Here is an 18,880-nt window from a genome sequence, read left to right as displayed (position 1 = left end):
GGGTGTCGTGGATTATTTTTTATGTTTATGCTTTATGAACAACGACGACGACGACGACTGACGAGGACTAAAGACGGGGGTGGTGGCGATGGTCTTCTGATGGATTTGTAAGAATACTTTTGCTCTTGGGGTTTTCCATAAGTATATTTATGATTCGTGTATGCCATTGTCCTATACGTGTAAAAGCCAAACACCGACGAGGGTCATACGGAAGACACAGACAAACTTGACGGTAGTTTTTCGCCGTCTAACAGAGAACGGATCGGAAAATGCGCTACATACAATTTCTTCTGCTGTAACTTACTAGCGTTCAGTTGAAGTTGCATTTCGCATCTAACACAGCGAAACCTTTTGAGGGGAGTTTTTCTCATTTCCTCTTAATTCTTCGTCTGGGCGAGCGTACAAGACGAGGTGTACGGAATAGTATTGGTGAGTTTTCCAAGCATAGTATGGATCGAAGTGTGATGTAGCATACAAACGAAAAGTCAGTCGCTACAATCAATGGAGGGGATGGAATTGAATTTGGGTGGGGATGAAGCATATTCCGATGGATTCGAACGTAGTAGGCTGGTGTGTTGGTAGCAGAAGAGCTGAGATCAGAGCAGTCTTTGCGCTATCGTCGTCCGGTGCAAGTAATTGGTTCCTTTGTCGATATTATGTGAACGTTTGTTTAGTGATGTTTTGTAGTTTACGGAAACGCGATCTTCGTTTGGAACGACCCGTCTAGTGTGTATTGCTCGATAGCTGCGGGAGAGCATATTTTTACTACTTACGAGAGATTTCGATGTCACGAAAGTAGAAAAGAAAAACAATACCACCAACTAACTGTTGAAAAATAAGGTGGAAATAGAGGAACAGATTTCCCGGCCACAGAGATTGGAACGGCAGTGAACACACGGGTGAAGTGTAAAACTATTTGTGCTTTTATCGGCTCGTCCATCATACACAAAGCGGGCATATGCTCTCACTCCCTCTCTTTCGGTTCAGCCTCCCATAGCCTTCTATGTATCTGTCACGAATTCGATCGATTTTGACTTATCGACCAGAGATAGGTTGCTTAGCATATAGTTTAATCAGCAGTAGCGCGTTGATTGTTGAATGATGTGGTCGGTAACCACAAACGTCAGCGAGTGATTTTTTTCAACTTCTATATTCAATCCTGGTGACCATCATCTCACATCACCTATCTATGTACCTAACTCTAAACACAACGCATAAGCATTGCCAACGACTCTATTCTAATAATGTTAATAATGGCGATTTAGTGTGCAGTGGATCGTCGAACCGTTATGTGTTTTGCACGCTTATTCGGAAGTGATTGAGGATGTGAGCTGGCGATAAAACACACTGTGTACAGATTTTGCTGGGCACCGGTGCTATGGTTTCGGAAAACAAGTGATTAGAGAATAATCCAAGGAAAAATAACAGCTTTCAATCAGTGGGAAAAAGCTATCATGTTGAGGAATAAGTTTTTGATAGCATTAAATATGTCAAAAGAGTGTTAGAAGTTCAATCAATAAAAGTGCATCGAGGCAACACTGTGCCGGACATTGTGAGCAGAAATGATTCAGGTCGACTCTGTTGGATACTCAAAAGTTAAGGATGATCCAAATGATGACGAAGGTAATTGAATTTTGGATCTTTTATTAGTGATCATCGTATCGAAACTCGGTGAAAGACACCGTAAATAACCAAAAGAACACCGACGGCATAATGTTATACCATACAAGGTGGACTTGGAATATCTCGTAATATATCAAAAATCTGTACGATGGTAGCTTAACAATTTGGAACAATAGCTATACAAATATAACTTATCAAGATATGTGAGCTATAATCATTTCTAGGGGAATGCCAATTAGCCGCATCATTCGCTTAAAGGGCGCCCAACTCAAATATTTATCCAATTTTTAAAACCAGTTGTATTCCGGTTTGGACTGTTGACTTCGATGTCCGTGTTTCATGAACTGTTGTAGGCATATCAGACTAAGATTGAATTATAATATGTTATATCAATCTGGAATAAATTTTAATCAACGTTCAAAATGAATTGATTCAGAATCAAGTACATCAATCTTAAAAGGATTCAATCCAGATTGGAGAAACTTCAAATCACAAACTTTGAGTACAACTTTTAAAATAACTGGATATGATAAATTTCAAGTTGAGATTTTTTTTTGTTTGGATTATAATCGTTTTACCATATCTATTGCATTCGCGACTTTTTATCAACGTTGCATTTGGTGAACAGATATTAAAAAATTTATCCGGTACAACTGTGTTCCGTGTTTACTCTTGTGCTCGAACTCGCAGACATCGGCTCAGGAAGCATCTGACTTGCCAACTGAACTATACCTTAAGCCATAGTTGGGATATGTTTGAGCGATTATTTTTATATGCTCTCCTGATCGGGTGCTTATAAGGGCAGATCATCATTGGTGATTAAAATCATAGAAATGCACAATATTAGATGTGTTCAAGCAAACGCAAAAAATGAAGGTAGCAATTAGTACGCATTAAAGAAGCTTAATAAATAACTTAACATCAATAACGTAGGTATAGTTGACTGCGAATCGTGCTAATGATAGTGATTTTAAAGACATACGCTACTTATTTGTATCTAATAAACAAGATTTGTTACTTATATTCAAAAAGAAGGTTTGAAGAGCCTCTTGGCTGAATGAAAGTATGATTTCAAAGAAGTCGATGAATTCCCGCATTCATCGACTACTTTAAAATCAAGATTTGTTGAAAAATCTAAACCTTTCGGACTGAAATTAGCAGCTTCTACGCTCTGTTGTGTTGTGAGCCTACTTGGTTGAATGATTTAACTGAATCAAAGCAATCGAAAGATTCCTTTTAATTCAACCACGGTATACCGGTATAACAGGAAATTCGATTGATTTGATTCAATATCTACGCTCTTCAACGATGAACTAAAACTAATGCATATCAATAAAACTATTGGAACAACAGCATATATGTTGTTTTGAAAATACAGAAAAATGTTCAAGGTGATATGATTTTTATGTCAATCAATTGATTCAACATAAGCTTATGGAACATTTTGACAAACAAAATATCATCATCATTTTTTTTCAATCTCATTAAATCAATTGATATTGATATTCTTTTTCATTTTAAATTAATGAAATGATATACAAGAACCAAAAATCAGATCTGGTTAATGAGTTTTTTGAAAAAGCCAATCTTGGAAGGGTGAAGACAAACTGAGCACACCGGAAATATCCTTCTACCACACCTATCCTTTTTAGTACCGAAAAACATTATACATATATTTATATACATAAGACCGCTGCAAAAATGACTTTCTGTTCCCATATGTTTTTCTATACCTTTTGAATCACTAAGAATCTGTGTAAAATTTGAAATGAACCTTAGTATTTCATAAAGAAGTAATAACTGTTTTAAAATTAAACATAGCTAAGCTTAAACATAGCTAAGCTTAAACATAGCTAAGCTTAAACATAGCATAGCTGATAGCTAAATTATATCAGTTTTTGATATGCTCCTTTCAAGATTATATCTGGTTCAGATAGCATAGTTTGATATTAGGCAGAACAAATCCTATCAAAATTGTAACTTATCAAGATGCTTCGAGAAAAATTTCTAGTGGAATGTCAGTAACCCACACTATTTGCTAAAATCTTGCTCCATTTTTGGTATCCCAAAAATTTGATTCAATTTTATGAATCTGCTGAGCGAAACACATTAAAGTACGGTTTGGGCCGTCGACTTCGATGTCCGTGTTTCATGGAAAGTTATATGCATATCAAAATAAGATACGGTTATAATATATTATAACAATTTGAAACAAATTCTTTATCTTTGAAAGTGAGTTCAATGCTATTCAAGAATGCCAATCAAAATAAGATATAACCAAGATTCAAGAAACTAAAAGTCGAAAATTATGAGAACAATATTCTTACTGAAAAAGATATAAATATCTCATTGAGTTATGTTTAAGTTCCTTATCTCCTGATCGGGTAAGGTTTGTGGTTTATTCACATAAAACGCACAATTGTATTTAGGGAATATTTAAAATCCAAAGCGATTTTAAAAAAACTTTCGATGCATCTGTGAGTTTTGGATGGATAATTTAGTTTCACCATTCAAATATCCACACAACATCAAAATTCGTTTTCAGGACTCAATCAATCGCTTGCAAAATTTTAAATTTCCATACAAAGCTTGTAGCGGTCTAATGTACATACATCGAGAATTAAAAAAAAAAACTGTACACAATGATAGAATGGTTTGTTTTCTATGGAAAACACATGTAAGGAATGGTAATATTTTTATCCTGTTTGTTTTCTATGGAAAACACATGTAAGGAATGGTAATATTTGTATCCTGTGCCTAGGATATTTGTATGTTCGCGTTATGCGGTGGCAACAAAACACGAAAAATCCACCGAAAATATTATCGACGTCAGACATTTTCTCGCAATAGGAGTCTCAATCTTTACGATGGATTTTTTTTAAACTCTCGACAGTTTATTGAAGTAAATTGAATTTTTTCAAATTCAATGTATCTAGAAATATGATGCGGAAATAGTGCGACTCATTGACTAGCGAAATGAGCCGAAAAACAAGTTGATTTTTTCTTACGTGTTATGCGCGGCAACGATTTTTATTGGTGAGAATTCGATAACGCTTTCTTTTAACGTTGCACGTATGAATTTAAATGAATATCGTCGGTTTAAGCAACATAAAACATGTTGATACATATTAAATTTTTTCAGCTTTGTTTAGCGCAATTTGGCTACTTAGACTTGATATTTGATATGAATATGCTATGTACATTATTTTTTTTTCCTTTTTTATTGGAATATAACCCATTATAGTCATTCTTCCTTGATTTATGCGATGTTTAACCCATTTGGGTTATTTTTCTCGATTACATATTTTGTGGTAAAAATCTGCTCTACGACAGGAGGAATATTGTTCATCAGGTTATGTCGTGAGACAGAAAACCATGTGAAAACATAAATAAAATATATGTTACTTATATTTCATTAATCCAATCATGTTAATGCGTGTACAATTCTATGACAATAATACCTGAGAATTAGTTCGTTACAACATATACTGTTTTCAAAACTTTTATGTTTATTACTCAAAATTCGCATTTTACATTTATTGAGGATTAAAATAATCCTTTTCTTTGGCTACAGTTAGTTTTTGTGCAAACTGTTTCAACTGAAAAATACTCTAGTTATATTGGTATTCGGATAGCGTTCCTGTTTTTTTTAAATATAAAGGTTTCTTTGCAAATTTTGATTTGTAGCTAATTAATTACCGAAAGAGTTTTTTGAACACCAAAAATTAAACCAATAAAAGTAAAATTAAGATGCAAAAAGATAGTTAAAAGGTTTCGTTTAATACATTTTCGTTTTTTTTTATCAAAAAAATGTATACTTCTATAAGTTTCCAATGCACAAGATCAATTATATTAAACTAAAAATGTTGCAGATATCAATGAAAATTTGACGCCTAATGAGTGAGTAAAATTCCTGTGGCGCTTGATGTTTTAATAAATTGAATGAGAGTATGGAGAAAAAAAAATTTCTGAAATCTTTTGAATAACATTACGAAAAATACTTGTTCTTAATAACACAGTATCTACAAGCCATTAACTCATGGCAAAAAAAAATCGAAATTTCCTAGATTTAAAGAATATAAGATCTTATTTTGACTTAGTTTGGGGCGCTGATTGCAAATATTCATTTACTTTTTTTCTATCAGTTCTGGATTTCGGGAAAACTTTTGAAATAGGTTATTAAACACATAAAACACATTTTTGCAGATTTTTTACATAGCTATAGAACTTTATCAATATTTTGAAAATAAAGATTTCGACTCAATAATAAGCTTTTCCGGAGACCGCCAGTTATTCTGTGAAATAAGTTATTGATATTTTTTTTGATAATTTTTTCCAAATCTGCGAAAAACGGAAGTTTTGACGATATTTCAAAGTTGATTTAAACCAAATTGAATCTTTGATATATCACCAAAAGTGGTTATAGACAAAGTCTGACAAATGTTTTGAATTTAGAACGCCAAAATCTTCCAAAATCAGCTATTGAGACATAGGCACTAAAAATGTTGAGAATTATCAAGCTAATCGATGATTTCCTTTTAATCCAGATACTGTGTTTTAGCTAGTATCGAATACAGTCGAACCTGGGCCAGCGAACAACCTCTAATAATGAGAGAAACCGTGAGGTGCCGCGTTTTTTAAGAAACAAAACCTCCATAGTTTATGCTTGAGCCTAGTTCTATAGCCTTGAACATTGTGCGTGATCAGTAAACAACATATATTCCATACAAAAATGCAGATTTTTCGAGGATACATTGCTGTTATATCTTGAAACTATGAAATTTGTTTTGCCTTGCAAAATATAGTACAAAAAAGAAGAGTAACGTGTTGGTCGCGTTCTAAAGGTAACATAAACAATTCGCAATTGGATTAGGTCCGATATGCATTCTTGAAGTTATTTCATGAAAGCAGTAGATATGTATGCATTTTTTCCATGATATCTCAAATATTCGGACAATTACAACACGTTCCAGTTCCTCAGGTATAGAATGGATCATTTTTGCGTTTTCATTTTTTGGAACAAAAAAAAACAGCCGACGGAATCATTCTAATTATTCTTGAATTCATCATTAAGGAAAAATTAGGCGGAGAAATTCGAAAATTCTCGTGCTTGAGTCCCTAAAAATCTAAAAATTTCGACAATCAACGTAAATGGCTGAAGCAGTATCACATTTTCTCATAAAATATTAGGCAAATATGTGTATAGGCTCTGTTGATTTCGTTATCCACACACGTCGACTCTTCATATGCATAAATTTGGCATACTTGTTAAAAGTAAATACAGCAATCCGACCAGCCAAAGCACTCAAGCTACCATCATTATTGTGTTTTAAGAGTAGCAGTTTTATTGTTATTATTACTGAGCGTTCGTTTTTTTTTTGACACCGTGACAGTGACAAAAATATCGGGGTGGAGTCATATGTGGCACTTAAGAAGCCACGAGAAGTCAACGAGTGAATGCATAATTTCAGCCCTGCAATTGAGGTTAATTTTTTGACACATCAAATTTATAAAGTACTTAAGTAGCTACTATGGGTCAAGTTGTTTGTTGCTTCAGTAAAATATACTTGACTTGATTAATGAGGCATATGAAAATCGGTCGTGACGTGGAAAGTCGAGCACGTAACAAAGTGTTACAGAAAATGGTTTAATTGCTTCAAATGTTTAAGCATCAGCGAATATCGCACAAGCAATAGTTTCCATACAAAATTTGTTCAAAACGAAATTGAACATATCGAGATTTAAAAAAAATTAAAAAAGAATCTATAGAATAAGAATCTATGAAGATAATCAATCACCGTGAGTTTTATTGTAAGTCAATTTAACGGCCTTATCGAAGAAAGATGCTGAAAATGAGCGAAAAACAAATTATGAAAAGCAATTTCATTACATACTGAATTTTTTCCAGAATGGTTAAATATTGCAAGATAGAGTTGACATTACCTGAACTAACACAGTTTTTCATTAGACTGGTCAGAATCGGGCTGAAAAGTATCAAATGGTTTTGGGTTCCGTTAGAACCCAATAAAAACTGTGCAAATTTGAGTGGCTCTAGGATTTGAAATGGGCTGTAGCAAAAAAAAATCAAAGTTTGTATTGGTATGGAAAATTAGACTTTTTGGTTCAAAAAGTTTCATAGCCTAACTGTTGCACTGAACTCAAATTTTGCGAAAACCATTTAATACTTTTTTTGGCCGACCAGTTTTATTAACAACTGTGTTTGTTAAGGTAATGTCAATTCTATCTGGCATAGCCTATCTAACATAGTTGTTCCATGGTGGACAAAAAATTAGTGTGTGATAAAAATTCTTCTCATAATTCGTTTTTTGCTCATTTTCAACATCGTTCATATTATTCTTGCTGCCTGTAATTTTCAATTCTTAAAATGTTTTCACTAAAAAAACATAACATTTACCGATAAGGCCGTTAAATTAACTTACAATACAACTCACGGTGATTAAATGGTCGTAGCCAGTGGCATGGCATACATAGTACACTTTCTGTGGGTTGGTGGTTTTAGCATTTGTAAGATGCTAGCCATCATATTTTCGGAAGACGTACGATTAGAGTTAAGTAAAAAGGAATCTTCGAGAAAACATTAAGTTTCATTGAGATCCTGTATGTGTTTGTGTTCGTTTGAAAAAATATTTTCTTACACGTAAATTTTTTAATCTCAATATGATTAATTTCCTTTTAAAAAAATGTAAAGTATGATTTTTTCGCCGCAATGTTTTTAAAAAAAGGTCTCAACACATTAAGGACTGCAAAAAAAAATCCGAGCAGTGGGGCATCAAATTTCGGCATGGTATATCTCAGAAACCACAGGAATTAGTTTCTTTAAGTTAAGTGTTGCGTTTAATTCTGTAGAAACAAGTTTTATTATGAACTATATTACATTTGAGTTATGCTTCTGAGTTTATTACACATTTAATCCGCAATGAGTTAATAAAGCCGAACATTAGCATTATAAGAGTAAACCATGCAAATTTTAAGTATCAAAATCGCATGATTTCAAGCGTGACTCTTATTTGATTCCGTAAAACATATTCAAGTTTGAAATCCCGTATCATGTAAAAGTTTAAACCCTACTCGGAATCCTGACAAAAGACATTGCTACTAACAGGAGTTTGAGAACTCCTTTTGGTGTCCATATGCACATACGCATGATCAATCTTCAATATGACAGGCTAAAATGTATGGAGAATAAAAAAAATTGGAAACCATTTTGATTTTTACCCGTTTTGCGATCACACCACTGCATACACTGCCATACAAAAACGCCAAAACGGCAACCATTGATGGTCGTTCGACATTCCGATTGAGACGAGTTTTCTGCATTTTCGCATTCATACACTCTTCTCTTATCGTACTTTTAGCCATGCATGTTGTTACTTTTATATTTTTTTCTTCGCTTAAATCTCGTTGTAACGCAATCACTGGTCGCAATTACCAGCCCAGGTTGTCTTCGTCTTCGCGTATGAAAATCTCTTTGGCTCGAGGTTGAATATTTACCGCACGTCGTTCGATCATGTTCTAAAGTTTCTATATCATCTTCAGTTTTTATGCTTTCATCTTTTCGGAGCTCCTTTTTGAAGCTTTCCCATATAGATAGGCACGCATCTCTCCTTTTGGCGATTTTTATTCGAGCTCTTATTAATGTAAGATTATAAGTCCTCGCGTACAAATACAACAAGCACTGAGTCGAGTGGTTTTAGTGTACCTATATTCAGGAGGGTTGCGCGCGCGCCTGTGCCCAGACATGTGCTGTTAATTTATACACATCATCACGCTGAAGAAGAAAACCAGTTTTGTCCATTCGGCTCAACTCAACAACTTACATAGGTATCTTGGGTTTGAGCGTCCGAGAAGAAGCCGTGCGCGTGGAAAACTGATCGGACGCTCCAACTGTGGCTTGAGAGATCGCATTGTGACCGATCCAAGTCGTGTATTAGGTTATGTAGGATGCTATAATGGTTTATTTACCAATCGAGCTTAACAGGTCCATACTCACTCGCATATTGAACGCATATTTTAATCGTCGATAACTGCCAGTTGAGTGATGATTGGGGATTAAAATAAAGTCCATTTAATAACATCAGTGAGCTTATTGTCTAAAAAATACAAATATTTTTAAGAATATTGATCCTGTACTCAATACAACAAGCCGCTGTCCTTCTTATTCTTTACATGAATGTATTAAACGTGTATTCTGATTGTTCAAAAATAATCATCTCTAATTATTAATAGCGGCGTCATTTTTTAAAAGATTGAACTTAATGATGCTGTCCGTTGTTCATACCATTCAAATAAGCAAACAAAAATTTGCTCACAGCCTCGAGGACTAACGCAAATTTTCGTTTTTCTTTCCCTCGCCTGATGCAGATATGAAAGAGCCATCGGTGAAACTGCTTACGAAAATGTCGGAAGAATTCGCCGAGAAGGATTGTGACAAGCGGGAAAAGTTGAACGATCACCATCATCATCTTGTGACGCGACATCAAGAGCATAATCGTGATGAGATTGTGCATAACGAGGATAATTTAAGTGATGAAGATAACAATGATGAGGAGGGAGGTCGATCCGAGGATGCCGACAAGAAGGTTGATTTTCATCACGACCGCAGTTCTACGCCCGGCCACGGATCGGCCACTGATGAACCGTCGGCACCAAGATCGACGGCTGCGGCTGCGGTTGCAATTGCTGCGGCCGCTGCTGCAGCTGCTGCCAAGAGTCCAATTGGTGTGCAATCAACATTGCCAAATGATTTTAACCCGGCAGCATTCTTCCCACCACCGGGACAAATGTCCATACAGGCCTTCCAGAATGCAATTGCTCAATTCACTGCAAATGCGTTGGCGAACAATATGGATAATGAAGCCATGGTGAAGAACCTGGCTATATTACAATCGGCCTTGTTCACTCTACAGCAGCAACAGTTCTTGCAGTTCCAGTTGATACAACATTTACAGTCACAGTTAGTGAGAAAACAGACGACTAAGGAAGAGTCACTTAGTGATTCCAGTAATCACTCGTTATTCAACCATCATAATAATAATAACAATAATAACAACAATAATGAGCAGAGTAAAAGAGCTGAACCGCAGGATTTGAGGAAGCCTGAACGGCAAGAGGAAGAGGACGATATAGAAGAGGAAGGCATTGAGGATGCGTATAGTAAGAGTTATCAAATGGCAGCAGTCGCAGCAGCAGCGGCTGCAGCTGCGGCCAACGCAGAAAATCGTCCAATCATCCATCCCGTTCCAGAGGAAGAACTGAGGTAAGTTTTCTTTTGTTTCGACAATTCGATGCCAGTTCAATAGTTATTCAATATCTAAAAATACTTATACTGGAATAATTTGTAAGTTAAAAAAAACAAAATCATGTGTTCACCTGTACGGATGCACGAGAAAGATTCAAATTTCGTTTTTCTTCTTCTGTCCTCCTTGTTCCTGTTCCTTCCCTACTAGGAAACCTAAACTTGCCGATTCATTCGTCGACAAACGACCGATGTTAGACAGTTCAGTCACGCTACCATCTTCGGTGGCGGTTAGTAGTGCGAATTCGAGCCATACCACACCTTCGATATCATCCACCGCTCGAAGCGGAACGTCTGATAAGGATGAAATTTTACCATATCAGGACTCGAACTTTTCATCCCTGGCAGCAAATATCATTACCGATCATGCCCCTTTAATGATGGGTGAACCAAATTCGTTAGCAATGTTGGAGAAAAAAGCACAAGAAGTCCTAAACTCAGCCTCTCAAGGCATTCTATCCAACAATTTACTGGATGAGCTTGCGTTTGCTAATGATAAATCATCGCCCAATGGTCGAAGTGATGCTGCCCTATTCAAGCACCGTTGTCGGTATTGTGGCAAAATTTTCGGATCCGACTCTTCGTTACAGATTCACATACGATCACATACCGGAGAAAGACCTTACAAGTGCAATATTTGCGGGAGTCGATTTACCACTAAAGGCAATCTGAAGGTACATTTTCAGCGACATTCGGACAAATATCCTCACATACCAATGAATCCAAATCCAGTGCCTGAGCATTTGGACAAATATTTCCCTCCACTGATTCCGCAAGAAGCTCTTAAAGAGCAACAGCAGCAGCAACAACAACACCAATCGCAACCTGCCCCTGGTTCAATAGCCCCTCCCGGTCCACCTCCACCACAATTTTCTCCTCTAGACTCGAGGCCATTTCCACCAAGAGGCTTCTTCTCGGATTTCTACATGCCTAGGCCTCCCCTAGAAATGTTCAACAATGCTATTAGTGAACCATCGCGAAATCCTGTAGATTTATCTCAGGTGCGAAAACCGGATCCACCAAGAGAACCTACGCCAGAGATGCGATTATCACCCGAAGTAGTGATTCATGAATCACCTCACTGCATTAAACAGGAACCGATGGAGGAATCCTTGGATCTGTCGGAAAAATCTTCGAAAACTGTACCGAAGGCCGCCGACAAGGAAGAAGCCGAGCAGGAAAAAGAACTGAATAATAGCACTACCAGTGAGAAAGATTTTCCTCTCAAATTGAAAAATAATTCTGTTGAAAATCTAGCGACGGTACCATCTGTTTCACCTCCATCAAGTTCGTCATCCGGATCGCTCTACCAAGATACGGTACTAGATCCATCATTTTACTCAGCTCATTTACCGAGGCCAGACAGTAATGACAGTTCGTGGGAAAACTTCATTGAAATATCCTCGGAAACCTCAAAACTCCAGGAATTGGTAGATAATTTAGATAACAAAAATACTGAACCAAATCAGTGTTTGGTCTGCAAAAAAGTTTTATCCTGCCGAAGTGCACTTCAAATGCATTACCGGGTTCATACCGGAGAGCGTCCGTTCCGTTGTAAAATTTGCGGTCGGTCATTCACAACCAAAGGTAATCTTAAGACCCACATGAGTGTGCACAGGATAAAACCCCCGATGCGAACGCTCCATCAGTGTCCGGTGTGTCATCAGAAATTTTCCAACATATTCGTCCTTCAGCAGCACATCCGTCTGCACACCGGTGAAATGACCGACTTGACACCCGATCAAATCAAAGCGGCGGAAATAAAAGAGTTTGAAGGACATGATATGCGCCTTAATCCTTTCGGATTGCGGTTAGGCGAGTTCCCTCATCAGAATCAAAACAAAAGAATGCTGGAACATTCGGACGAGGAAAATGATCAGGAAACTAGTGAAGGAAAATCGTCCCCCAAGGTGCCGACGATGGACGATAAATCGAAAGTTAAATCGGGCCTGACATCGCCAGCCATCGAGAGCCAGGTAGAGGACTTACGTGCAATGAATCTGCAGCGCCTATCAGTGCGGTCATTACCGAGTGAGGATTTCTCTCGCGATTCGGCCTCTGCAAGTCCAAACTCATCAGAGGCTAAACGATTGCGGCCATCGAGCCCCATCGGATCGGTTTCGTCGATGTTATCGAACAGATCACCCATGTCCACGCCACCCACAACAGGAAACGAACAGCTAGGCGTTCTGGGTAGAGCGGCCGCTGCTAGTGCTGCAGCTGTCGCATTTCCCTATGGACCTCCCTTTCTTGGAATGCCACAGTTTCCACCGTTCATCAATCGACCTCCATTTCTTGGAAGTGTTCCTATCGTGCCTCCTGGTTCCAATATGCCGCCGTTCGGATTGTTTGGTAAGTGATCACCTTAGAAGTAGACTTTACATATATTTTCAGAACAATAGATCTCTATTACAGAAAATTTGATTAATTGTAGGCGTACGTGGAAACACAACAACTTGTAATATTTGCTTTAAAACTTTTGCTTGTAATTCCGCGCTTGAAATTCATTACCGAAGCCATACGAAGGAGCGCCCATTCAAATGTACAATCTGCGATCGAGGATTTTCTACAAAGGTAAAAATTTGATTATTAATTTCCCGGTTTTTCATCGCCCTCCTATTTTGTATAAGTGATTTATTAGTTTCCTCTAAACTTGACTCTGTGGTATTCAAAATTCCAAATTTATCTGTGTTTTCTTCACTGTGATTATAGTTTGGTTTTCTTTGTATTCTTTATTTGAGTCCCCTGATTGGTAGAGTAAAAATCCTTAATTACGTAGAAAGCAAGTGGAAAGCATCTTTGACTGAGTGTTTTTTGTATGGCTTATTTGAAAATTAATTTCATAAATCAAACCCAGTTATTTATCGACCAATTTCTCATCGTTCATTCAAAAATGAGAAACGATCTTTTTTTCTGAAAAACACTTTCAAGAAGAAAAACATAAGGATCGATTGAAAAGGTTTGAATTTCTTTTCACATGATGAGTAATGCAGAAATGCGCTGAAAAAAAAAACCATGGCTTGAGACAACGTACCAAACGAGTACAATACCAAATTTTCTGTAATTTGTTAAAAATAGAACCAAATTCTCGCTATATCTTATACGATAACGATAGCTTTGCAGTTGATGCGTTGAGCATTTTTTGTCATTGATTTCCTCATGCCTGCGCTCATTGACATTTTAACACAATTAAACTCGATGCAAGTGCTATTGACATAATGCTTTATTTTAATTTCAACATGTTTTCAATCGATTTTTTATCTTTTAATTTGCTTGCAGCAGCGCTAAATAAACCTTAAACATTCGATGATTTGCTATTCTATTAATAATACAAAATACTTAAGCTGAGAGCCTATACCTTTAACCCAATGCAAATTGAACTAATTGAATAGCATAGACAAGTATCTAGTGCAGTTGTATTTTTTTTGCTCATCCACTTTAGGATGGCATTGCTTTCCCTTTCACTTCAGTTGACGAGTGCGAATCGCTGTATGAAAAACGTAGTCATGCTAATTTTATATCTAAGTTGGAATGATTTTTTACATAACAAATTATCTGTTTGTTTGTTTCTACTCTCGGTAACTGATTGACCATATTAATCATTAGATAATTCGACTAACTAAAACGGTAGATGAAAATTTTGATGATTGCAAGCATTTCGACTGCTTTTTGACGGAGAATATTTGCTCGTTTTACAGGGAAATATGAAACAGCACATGCTCACTCACAAGATCCGTGATATGTTTGGCAACTCTGTCGGTAACTCAGGGGATGAATCACGTACGCAAACTCCGCCGCAAGATTCGAACGTCTCAGGAAATAGTTCCGGTGGTGCGATTAACAATAGCCGCTTCGGATTATCACATTCTCCAGCATCGATGATGGATACGGCAGACGATTACTCACCTTATTCAGGCGAACAAACCCGTGAACGGTCCTTATCCGGCAGCTACGATGGTCCTCCGACTGCCTTGGTGAAACAAGAGAAAGAACACTCTATCGACGATAATAGTTCCAACGGCTTACATTTGAGAACAACCGAGAACACTTCAAATAATAACTATCAACAATTCACAAACAAAGATGTGGACATCAAAAATTGGTGCCAAAAGCTGAAAGAGATGCCGGAGAATATAGCTGCAAGTTGATAATCTTTCGCTAGGAATGCTTCGGTTGCCGAAAAGATAGATTTTTGAGTGTTAAGGGAATTTATTAAGAAGCATGGCAAAACAAAGATTGAATCCGCAATAAATAATCAAATGTGCGATCTCAGTAACAATCCCACTCTTCGTTCTTTTGATGAAGGTAACCCGAATTTGTATTGTAAAACGACAATGGAAAATTTATTTTGTAAAAATTGTAACATATCAACCGAAATTTAAGATGTAGATGAGTTGAACATTCAGAATGCAACGAAAGAATCCCATCTTTTCGTTAAGAGAAGAGAAAGTTCAATGTAGAGGAGGGTTTGGAAAACCTACAGGAGATCTATGCTGCTCTTATTCGTATAACAGTCCCATATTGATAGGAATAGCTAACAATATGGGACTGCTATGCAAGTAGGGGCAATGTACGATCAAGGATATAAGACCTTTGTTGTTTTATAAATTGGTGTGATATACCTGACAAGAAAATCAGTTGAACGGTAAGATTAATTAAACGCTATAAACCAATGATGTAGCATAACATAAATCCCACACAAGCTGAGACTGCAAACAAACAAAACCGAAAATTAGTTTCTGTGAACCTAGTATTTGACCCTCTATCTGTTGTGGAGTAAAGTGCAAAATAATAACACGAAAGACCGACAGGTAAAGTACGCTTGGAGTTACTTTGCTTGTCACCATTGGATATCTATTTTAAACACTGCGAAAAAAACTAACTGTAAGCTATTGTTTTGTATAGACACAAAAATAACCTATAACTAAAAGTTGGGCCTAGGAGCTCCTTCAAAGTACTGTATGTGAGTGTGTCGCTGTATGTATGTACCTATGAAAATACATTTAATATTTCATTATGCTTTATAAAAGTCTAAATCAAATCATTATTTATAGTAGGTTATACAAAACATGAGCAACTATTTGTATTTGTATAGCAAATGATGGATACAAATAAGGGAAGAGATACATGTAAATTCATTTTGATGCATATGATATCTCGTGAATGGGATAAAAACGTTACAAAATAAAACAAATCAAAATCAGACAGATAGTTTAAATTTAATTGAAATTAAAAGAAAGAATATAAAAGTAAACATTTGCATTAAGTTCCCTGTCAGCACTACTAGGTACTATTGATAGTTCCATCCTTTAGTTCATCTTTATCATACTCGATTTTTGTAGTGAAGTATACCAGGAATCATGTAATTTAAAAACTTTTTTTGTGATAATTTATGTTATGGAAAATTATATTAGGTATTTATGTTTAATTTTTATGCAACTGTTTTTATTGGAAATTCTGTATGAAATGACAAAACTGAATGACAAAATAATATACAACCACCAGAAAATGAGTAAATGTGTGCTTAATTTCTTATTAACATATCGAAATTTATCCAAAAGGTCTTTGTCGTTGTCGTTGATTAATTTTTTCATGCCCAACAAGAATACTTCAAAAAGGTAAGTGCATACCATGAGTTATTTTTTATTAATTATTTACGATAAGCTAAGTAAATTCAATCATTAAGTGTGCTTGGTTTTGTTTTTTGGAAGCGTACCTGGTCGGTCGTTCATTGCTACAGTTTGGACCAATATCGTCGTTTGATGTGCTTGCCAAAACATCAACGTGGCTAATTGTCAAAAGTGAACGGAAATTAATTGCATTTGAAAAAAAGCATATTGTTTTGATAAACTATTGTCAGTTACTTTTCATTAGAAGGTTCATAGTTACTTTTTTTTATTCCACGTTATAAAATGAATTCCCGATATTCTGTTTCTGATGTTGATTTTTTTCGGTTGAATTGTGTTTTTTCGTTTTGTTATATCTGATCTGATCTAAGAACTGATTTTTTTCTTAGTCTTCTTATACATAACAGAAAAATTATAAAAATATACAGAATCTTAAAACGAGTGATCTATTTTTATTCACAAGAGTTATTCAAAAAAGATGTAATTTGTAATGATGTTAATTTATGAATTAGATATTACAAGTTAGATCTAAATTTACATCGGAAACTAAGTGAAACATAACAGATGCAATGTTTTTTTCATGGCATAAGTTTATTTTCTTTGAACCAGATGCTGGTTCTTGTACGGTTAGCCAAAAATGTCGCTCGGAAGTCTCGGTTTTATTCCGTCCAGGCAAAATTTTGTCGAATTGGTGTATTGTAAAGTGGTACATATATGAAATGTAATAAAACATTGCATTTTATTGTGAAATTTCGAAAATTCGTTTTAAATTATAGGAACGGCAAATTATCGAGAACCGAACAGGAACAGAATCGAATTTGTGTGATTAAAAGTTTCCTGTAATAACCATAGTAGTCTGGAACCACTCGAGCATGCTGGAAACGCTGACTCCACTAGCAAACTCTCCACTCCAGAGCCTAGCCCTGCTCGTAATAGTGGCTGACCGTTTGTGTTAAGTGTGGGGTTTGATGACGGATTTTTTCAATGATATTTTGTTCCAACATTGCATGAAAAAGAAATCACATTATTTTCCAGTACTATTTGATTATTGATTTTTAAGGTTTTTCACATTGAAAATTTCATACTATGAAGCTTAAAAAAAACTGGGAAAAAACGTCACAAAAAAATTAAAATGGTAAGTACCGTTTGTATACTGAAGAGTTTAGTAACAAAATAGGGAAATAACTTTTCTAAAATGATAGTTCAAATAGCCAAAAATTCTTTACATAGTGCAAAGACATTATAAATGAATTGCAGTGCATATAATTAAAGTGGCATTAGTAAGTTAAGGTGTGATTTTTCAACTACAGTTGTGCAAAAATGCAAAAGTAAATTCTGATGAATTGATGCAGCCAGTACTGGAACAACGCCCTGCGAGACTATCTTGGAAATTCCAATCCAAGACGGACGTAGACTTTCGAGATAACTGCCGATGGATTATCAGCTAAGTGTTTTTTTATGATTTCTATTCATTTGATTTGATTTCTCATGTTTTTGACCAATTTCTGAATCACAGCAACCGAAAGATTCCTTCAAATTCAAATTCAATTGAATTAAAAGGAATCTTTCGATTGCTTTGATTCAGTTGAATCATTCAACCAAGTAGGCTCAACACAACAGAGGGACAAATTTCTCTTAACAAAATATAGCAGTAAGATGATTCTAAACAAGTTACGAAACATTTCACAAGGGATGTTTCCCCGATGAAATTGTGTGCAATTGTAAATTTTTCAATTATATATTCAGGCATTCCCACAGTAAACTGCTTGATTTATGCATATCAAATAAACAAATAATAATTTCAGAAACTGGATGTAAACTTGGTAGTATTGTAACTGTTTTGCTTGAAAAAATTCTTCAAGATTCATGAGCACAGAGAACCTTCATGTACATTTTTCTATTTATAGCTTCAGGAAATCTTTTTCATCATCTTATGAATGTGAAGTTCAACTAAATATGTTTATTTACATTTTTTCACATTGTTGTCGTTTTGAAATTCAATGATGTTATAGAGATTTCAATGAGAGAAACAGCTAGCTTGTGAGAAATTTGATTGATTGCTTTTCTAATTATTTGAGTGTTCTTAGTTTTTTTTGGGTTTTCAAATAAATAACACACCGTAGTCCGTAGGTATCAATAGAAGATTTCTCAGGAAATTTCTAGGAGCATAGGAGGTGTAGGTAAAACGAAGATCGCACCATTTTCCAAAAATGGCTCCTGATTCAAACCTCTCCCTTACTAACACAACCCTTCCTGAGATACTTGAATATAGATTCGCAGACGTTAAGACGGTTTCTATCGCTGGTGATGCTGA

At 35.8% G+C, this 18,880-nt stretch overlaps 1 protein-coding gene across 3 annotated transcripts; it reads left to right on the top strand.

Annotated features, from left to right (window-relative positions):
* The first annotated feature begins 618 nt into the window (after positions 1 to 618).
* Positions 619 to 16,439, top strand: LOC129747385 (homeotic protein spalt-major-like). Of its 3 annotated transcripts, none has more exons than XR_008737500.1 (5): positions 619 to 1,623; positions 10,006 to 10,900; positions 11,091 to 13,291; positions 13,355 to 13,513; positions 14,638 to 14,775. XR_008737500.1 is itself a non-coding variant. In XM_055741574.1 (5 exons), the coding sequence occupies exons 1-5, from the start codon at positions 1,563 to 1,565 to the stop codon at positions 15,085 to 15,087; spliced, it is 3,747 nt and encodes a 1,248-aa protein (XP_055597549.1). In that variant the 5' UTR covers positions 619 to 1,562; the 3' UTR covers positions 15,088 to 16,439. The 3 variants fall into 3 exon arrangements, 2 of the variants coding, with proteins under 2 accessions (XP_055597549.1, XP_055597551.1); XM_055741574.1 differs by having other exon boundaries at positions 13,374 to 13,513; positions 14,638 to 16,439; XM_055741576.1 differs by lacking the exon at positions 13,355 to 13,513 and having other exon boundaries at positions 14,638 to 14,811.
* The last annotated feature ends 2,441 nt before the right edge of the window (positions 16,440 to 18,880 follow it).

The sequence above is a fragment of the Uranotaenia lowii genome, chromosome 2, assembly GCF_029784155.1.
Source record: "Uranotaenia lowii strain MFRU-FL chromosome 2, ASM2978415v1, whole genome shotgun sequence".
NCBI classification, from domain to species: domain Eukaryota; kingdom Metazoa; phylum Arthropoda; class Insecta; order Diptera; family Culicidae; genus Uranotaenia; species Uranotaenia lowii.
Note: the sequence above shows the minus strand (reverse complement) of the source record. Positions and strands in the feature narration are given on the sequence as shown.